Genomic DNA, 8250 nt, shown 5'->3' with positions numbered 1-8250 from the left:
TCAAATGGATCATTAGAACGATCACATCACGTGCTAACGGAGTATTTAAAAACCCAGATAGATAGAGAAGCAAACTGGGACGAATACATCAGACTCGCTATGTTCTCATACAATACCAGCGTTCATGAAGGAACCAATTATTCCCCATACGAACTAGTATTCGGACGAATAGCTCGTCTACCTTCTGCTCATCCTATTATTGAAGAAAACGTAGAACCAACATATCAAGATTATATAATTACTCTTTTTAATAAATTAACAGACCTTCAAATATCGGCTAAACAAAATTTAATTCAAGCCAAAGAGAGAAGTAAACGATATTACGACCGAGCAATAAAACAACAAACACTTCAAGTAGGAATGCAAGTATTCCTATTGAAAGAACCACAGAAAGGGAAATTTTCTGACCAATATACTGGACCTTATGAAATTATCGAAATTTTACCTCCCAATAATGTCAAACTTAAAATTGGAAAACACACAAAAGTCGTGCACACGAACAAGCTTAAAATGTCTCATCTCCAGCCGGGATGAATTAATAAAATTACAATCTTTGTTACAGATGCTTTGGCATAGGCAGCCGACTCAACCGCAGCCTCAGTCGAAAGACCTGCACCTTATAAAGGACAATTTCTTATTCGCACATTGTGCATACGTAAAGGGAGCTATCTGTCTCCTGGATGAGACAAATTTATGCAACGAGTGCTACTCTCAACTCAAAACCAATATTATTCGCCAACAATATCGGCCTTTAAACCAGCACTTATTCATCAACAGTCACGTCGCAAGAGACAGCTACTGTTCTTCCTGTGGCGTCGTAGTCATCGCGACCAGGCCAATTGATGATTGCCTAGCGTGCGTTCGGAAAATAAGTGAACTTATCCGTTCATTAGAAGCTTCGTCAATTCACGTCGATTGTTTAAGATATCCGCTAGCTCTTAAAATCTTCGAAGTAGACCTCGTAGAATAAGGTGTAATATCATACACATACGTATATAAATATATGTATATATTTCTTCATGATCATTCTTATTCTTCAATTTTCGTTCTATTAGCCTTCTTTCTGAGACCATGTCCCACAATGTCTCAAACACCTCCGCTTAACGCTTTGTGTATAAAATTACATGATTATTTAAATTTAAACAATCATAATCATTACTGTTGTGCTTGCTTTTGTCTGCTACAAACACCTATTTCTCAACGGTCATTCTTACCAATTGATACACATATAATTTCTATCGCCCCTCATCCTTATAGAACCATCTGTTCTTATTGCCAACGTCCTATTACTATTATTCGACCAATTTCTGATTGCACGATTTGTCTAAGGAACATCGAAGAAATATTCCGAATCACTCATCCTTCTAACCTCTCGATAAGCGAAGTCGGACCTTCCAGCTAAATTTTCCCTAAATATGTCTTCTGAGGAAAATCCAGATACTCTATCTCATGTAGTGCATGAAGTATTCGATGCATACTTATCGAACGACTATAAATATTACTGCCCTTCATGTGCAGAACGTTTTGAAATTACGGAAACTCAGCTGAAATACCATAGTGTTTCTGAAGACTTTTCTGATATTACTGAATCTAAATGCTGTGTTTGTGAATGCAATGTATCTATCATAACCCCTCTAGTTGATTGCCGACAGTGTCTTCTGCTCTATTTAGCAGGAGAGCGAGAACGAGAACTTTCATTGAACCGATCGAATGGAAGTCTTGCCTAAAATACTATCCGATCAAACCCTCTACAATCTTTCAAAGCTATTGCATGAGGAATTGAATGGGTTTTTCTGTCCCTCCAATGATCGCTATTATTGCCATTCTTGCACATTCTATGAAAACAAACCCCTGCAACTTGCAATCTATCATCACGTTTCCTATTTCCCTCCCCGTATCCTTTATAACATTAGATGCTGTATGTGTGATAGATATATAGCTCTATGTACCCCTCTCGTTGAGTGTAGGAAGTGCCTGATTTACTACTTGCAAACCGAGCAAGCATTGGAATTTAACTTTAACAGGAGTTGTTGAAATTTAAAATGAACGATATATATGAGCCTTCCTGCAGTCACCCCATACACGATCTTATTCCACACCTGTCAAATTTTCATAAAGCTGAATGTAAAAAGGTAATATTTTATCGGAGATTCATAGGAAAGAAAAGTCGTAAAAGTACCTATATGTGTTGCGCGTGTTACAGGTTGCGACAATTAAGAAAAAATGCTGCTTTAATTGTTTGCCACTGGGTAACATACGGAGATATAAGCTTTCCTAAATGTGAGTACTGCAATTCTTCCCTAGAATTCAAGCGTCCGATATTTGAATGCAATGATTGTGTATATTCATACATGGAAAGAGCAATATTCGAAAGAAACCAAGGAAGAGACATTGGCCACTTAAATGTCTTTGCTTTTTGTAGAACTCACAAACAAGGAATCTATGCATAAAGGAAATGTGTCCACATTTTAAAACAAAACCGCTTGCACATCCATTTCTAGATGACTCAATTTTTAACTCTCTTTATATACAATGCGTCAAAATAATGACACATGATGTATTAAATTTTGAAAGTCCATATATTGTATGTACTAACTGTTATAACCCCGCTATCTATAATCGAGTAGTTACACGTTATACGCATTCATTTCAATACGGTAATGTTCCAAACCGGAAATGCGCCAACTGTAAAGAATTTTCATGTACAGAGAAACAAATTCTCTTCAACTGCGATACCTGTATTAAAGCATACTTTCAATTTGTACGAAAAATTCACGAAGCAAAAAAGGAACAGTTGTATCGAACGATAGTTGGAATATCCGTAGTATCCAATACTTTAGAAATAGACTATGCTGCACTAGAAACTGGAATTGATCCTAACGATCCTGAGATATTAGACGAAATGTTTTCTGACTAAATAGTAATTATACGGTCAATTCCCGCTTCAGCAAAAACATATACATCAATATATAATCATCTATCAATAATCATTATGATAATCATATATATATATATATACACATACCTACAATTATATATCTATTATGCAAGAAAATTAACAAAAGAAAAGAACGAAAAAAATAATAATAATAACAAATAAGTAAAATAATAACTTTGTATTTAAGCTTTTTATACCCATATGTATATCTATATATATATGCACATCTAACCAATCGAGTATTACAAAATCATATAAATATTAAATCTATATACTTATGCAATATACTCACAAAAAATATATATACTCACAAATCCATATACTTGAATATATATATATATTTACAATTATATGCATAGAATAAAATATGAAAAAAAAAGGAGAAAAAAAAACACATTAAACAATGAAATATTACATCAATATAAAAGGCCCTATATTAGCCTTCAGAAATATAAGTATATATGTATTCAATCGAATATTATACACACGTATCATAATCATTTACATAACCACTATACTCGTAGAACAATACATGTAGAAATACATTATATAACCATATGTAAAAGGAAAGAAATGGTAACTATGTAATTATTCAAATTATATAATATACTGAATATTACATCTACTTGAATTTGTAATTATTACAGAAATCAGCATGATACTTGTAACCCTAATATTATTCCTGAGCAAAACTGCCGCTCTAATTGGATTCGATTGTGGCGGACAACACCTAAACGTAACAGCCGTTTCTCTACTTGATGTGGGAGAATGCGAATTAAATATAAAGAAACCTAATACAACTGAAATCCACATTCAACTCTTACAATTATCGGATTATAGTCACACTGAAGTAATACAATGTAAGGTTGAAATTTCTCGAAACATATACCATTGTGGCATGCATTCACACATCTCTGCTGTTCACAACGGACGAGCCGATTATGTGCAAGAAGTTGGATACATGCAATGCCTCAGAATGTTTCAAGACGGAACACTTTCTCTTGGAGATAACAGTCTTATCACTGGCATTAAAGGCAATCAGACCACGTATAGAAGCATAACCATTGCTGGACGCATACAAGTTGATGGTTATTGCAAGGGAACGCAATATAATGATCCATACGGAACATGGGATGACGTAGTCGTACAAGCCTCCGTCAAGATTTCTTTAAAATCTTCATATGTTCCCATACAATTAAATACTGGAAAAATTAAACTAAAATCTGGAACCACCTGCGATCTCATCGATGGCTTCTGTCTAGATGCTGATGATGGACATAGTTACTGGAAGTCAATACCAACTACTACCTGCAACTTTCATCAGTATGACGTACTGTATGAAGGACCTGCAAATAAAATCACTGAAGATGTTTCCGAAGTAGATTCCCCAGTCATCTATAGCTTGGTGACTCAAGATATTACTTTCGCCCTCATGAAAACGACAGAGTTACCTCTGTGTTACGTCTCGAACTCTAATTTAGGCTAACTAAATTTTATTTCATTCGATCAGAGGTTATCTCTCAATTTATTTTCTAGGGCAACCTGCTAAGCCGGCTATACCCCGGGACGCCGAGAGATAGAGTATTTCGCTTCTTTGTGTGAGAGGATTGACGACTGGAAATAAACTCTAGGTAGATTGAACCTGACTCAATTTGTTCTTGGAAATATATAATATGTTTATATTTTTATTATTAACAATTTAATAAATACATTTGTAGTATATATTTGTGTGTATAGATTAATTTTTTCATAGAATGTATGTATATGGAAAACGAAAAATAGATGTAGAAATTTATTGATACAGTTTAGAGATTTTACTCTTCATCTTCGGCAATGGACCTATCGAGTGATTCGATTAAGGCACTTGCGTATTCATCGGCGAGCCTGTCAGCTTCTTCTTCATCTGAGAATAAGGGCTCGACTTCTCGTTGTAAATTTGATCTTTCAAAATCTTCGATGTCTTCGAGAGTTAATGGAGAGTAACTCGGTGGCATGTAACCAGGCCACAGGGGTGATAATACAGGAGAAGATGGGGGAGAGTCTTGAGGAGTAGATGGCGGTGAGATTTGTATGTTTATATTTCTTGACGAGTGAATTTCAGCATTCTCTTCCCAGGCGCTGAATAATATTTCTGAATTTACTTCATCAAGGATGACCGTAGAGCATTCACTAAGATTGTCAGAATCGATTTCTGTTATGCCGTTGTTAAGTTCGTTGCTAGGTTCCTCAAGGGGGTCGTGCTCGTGATTTTCTGGAATGTCCGCTGGATCCAGAGAGAGAGGTGCGAATGATAACTCGAATTCTGATTCCTCGTGGTTATTGATTGCGGTTTCGATTTCTATAGGAATGTCATCGACATCTACGAAAAGTTGGCGAGGAATGGTTACGCCACTCCTGATAAATCGTTGGCGAATCTGTTCACGCCTACGGACGCGTCCTTCGCGAACTGAGTAAACTCTATTGGTTATCTGATCAACTCTACGTGAATTTACCATCTACAAAGGTGGTTCATTTTAGTATGGAAATGTGCGAGTTAATGATAATTTGTTAAGTATGATAGTTACTTACGATGATGTAGTAATTTTAGATTAATAAAAGATAGAAATATACACTCTCAGTGTGTATGTCCTGTTAAGAAAATAAAATAAAATAAATGAGTTGGATATTTGATTTAATAAAAATATGAGAGTATAGTTGAGTTTGAAAAATAGAGTCTGTAAAATATTCGGAAAACAAAGTATTGAAAATAATTAGGGTAAGATAAAGTATTAGAGATTTAAAATAATATAGTAAAAATAGGAATTAAATATTGAAATAGAGTTTTAAAAGCATATGTTCCGTATTAAGATTGTTAAAATGTGTATATAAATATATTGAATGATAATTATGAATTATTAATTTGTGTTTAAAATTTTCAGATTCGATCAGAAGTGTCTAGACAGGAAGGGATATATGGATACAGACTATGTCACTTAATGACATAAAAATAAAAGCGGCTGGCTTATATTAAGTAAGTATAAAATTAATTGAATATTTTAATAATTGAATTATAAGCCAGTGCATAAAGTCTATTATTTCGACAGATCCTCTAAGAGCCAGTCTTTCATTCGAGGTCAAGTATCGATGTGCAAGACGTCCCGTCACAGCGGCTCAGAATCCATAAAGAAATTCTTCAAAAGAATCCTTTTATGAAAACGGCAGAGGAGTAGTATGCTACCCAATGCACATCAAGTGACTGACCAGAACGGCGCTACGCTCTAAGTATTTAATACTGAGGACCGGTTGAAATTGGAATTTCAATCACAAAGAAAAACTAAAAGTCTGTGCAATGGTAAGGTATGGTTCAGGAAAAATTATTAAAGTAGTAAGAATAGTTGAGTTGTCATGCAAGATTAAAGTTGAGTTATTAAAGAAATAATTAGTTGATTATTGAATTTTATTACTTACCGGTTGATGGAATTCGCAGATGTATGAGAGGACCGCTGTTCTTTCCCAAAACTGCTCTACCTCGGTGGAGATTTGGAGAAGTGACAGGGCGATTCAAGAAGTTGGCAGAAGATCGAAGATGGTGAGTAAAAATCACTTTTATTGGAATATTATTGGTTATACAATTCTATTATATCTAGAGACTAAGTCTCAAAAAAAAGAAAAATTAAAATCGCGACTAAGTTTTATTATGTGTATGTCCGGTAAGCTTGACTGCTAATGACTGACTGAATGAAAAGCGCGCACAAGACGGCGCATGCAACTTGCAACTACTCTCTGTGGACTGTAACTAGCGACTGCTGTCTGTGGTTCACTCCTTGAAATACTGTCGATTCCCACTTCTGTTCCAGGCGTTGGAGATGGTAAGAAGCAGGCGTTGGAGGTGGTAAGAGAAGCGCATTGGCTGTTCCGTCGCTAGTGCTGTCTCTCTTCTTCAAGCGCGCTATGACGTAGTGGGCGCGCGGTACGTAGTGGGCGCGCGGTACGTAGTGGGGGACCGCGGAGCTGTCAGTTGTGCTTGTGCGTCGAGACATTGTTCATATAATTATAACGGTAAGTCTTTTTACAATAATTTATTAGCTTCCAGAATTTTTGCAATATATATATATTTATATATTTTGAATCAGTGAATTTTTCTTTATCATTTAAGACATGAATAATCTTTGTAAAATGCTTTGTTTAAAAGTAATCATTAACTATTGTGTAATAATATAAAAAAAATAATTATTAATAATATCGTCAAATTCCGGTGCTTCAAATCATTGTAATTACATTGTTATTAACAAAATAATGTGTTTAACATAATTTTATAAAAGATTAATTGCATAATATAATTATAAATTGTAGGTAATAATTGTTGATCATAAAATAATAATTTTATAATGAAGAATAATAATTATTAACGCTAGGAGTTCGAAATTATAATATTATTTTAATCTGTCACAGCGGACAAAGAAAGGAATGCGGCGACCGGATGAAGGGGAGATAAGCTCGGAGCGCAGCTGCACCGGATGAAGGGGAGATAAGAGAACAATAGGGGAGATAACTGAGTCACTCGGTAAATACTATTCTTATACTTTTATAATTTCGCATTCAATAATTGCATGCAATAATTTTATTTCAATAATTTTATTCTTTTAATAAAGATACATATACGTAAATATATATATGTATATGCATATACGTATGTGTGCATTTATTCTTTTTATTTAATAAATTTATTTATTTAAAAGAAAAATTATTTATAATGTATACATAATAAATGCTAAATTAATAGACTTTAATAATTGAATAATTATTAGTAATATTCATATGCATATGCTTTGCATCTTTGTTTTTTATGGATATGTAAATTTGATTTGTGAAAGTAAATTAATATTTTTATTCATTAATATTAATAAAATTGAGAACAGCTTTATGCATGCTATTATTCTCGTGCTATTATTTCGAGTGCGCTTGGTCTTGAGACGTCGCATTTTGAAGGGGAGATAACAAAGAAATAGGGGAGATAAGACGGTACGCCGGACTTACTTATGACACTCTAATAGTCTGTATTGAATAATATTCTTTTAATTATTCATATATATATATATATATATATATATATATATATGTGTGTGTATATTATTAAAATTATTAAAATGACTGGTATTGTTTAAATAATAAATTTCGAATTATATCTTTCGATCAGTATATATATATATATGTTACATGAAATTTTATAAAGTCTGAATATTAATAATTATGAATATTATAAATTTTATTTCGTATGAAGAGAAGTTTATTAATTGAAATTGATTCAAAGTCTTATTTTAATTTCTTTATTC

At 33.6% G+C, this 8250-nt stretch overlaps 1 protein-coding gene across 1 annotated transcript; it reads right to left on the bottom strand.

Annotated features, from left to right (window-relative positions):
• Window positions 1–4752: 4752 nt before the first annotated feature.
• On the bottom strand, window positions 4753–5518 carry LOC112638365. The gene is made up of 2 exons (XM_025409945.1): window positions 5507–5518; window positions 4753–5433 (listed from the first exon to the last, which is right to left on the bottom strand). The coding sequence occupies exon 2, from the start codon at window positions 5431–5433 to the stop codon at window positions 4753–4755; it is 681 nt and encodes a 226-aa protein (XP_025265730.1). The 5' UTR covers window positions 5507–5518.
• Window positions 5519–8250: the final 2732 nt, after the last annotated feature.

The sequence above is a fragment of the Camponotus floridanus genome, unplaced genomic scaffold (assembly GCF_003227725.1).
Source record: "Camponotus floridanus strain SB8 unplaced genomic scaffold, Cflo_v7.5 scaffold295, whole genome shotgun sequence".
In the NCBI taxonomy this organism is placed as follows: Eukaryota; Metazoa; Arthropoda; class Insecta; order Hymenoptera; family Formicidae; genus Camponotus; species Camponotus floridanus.
This window is presented reverse-complemented; position numbering and strand designations above follow the sequence as displayed.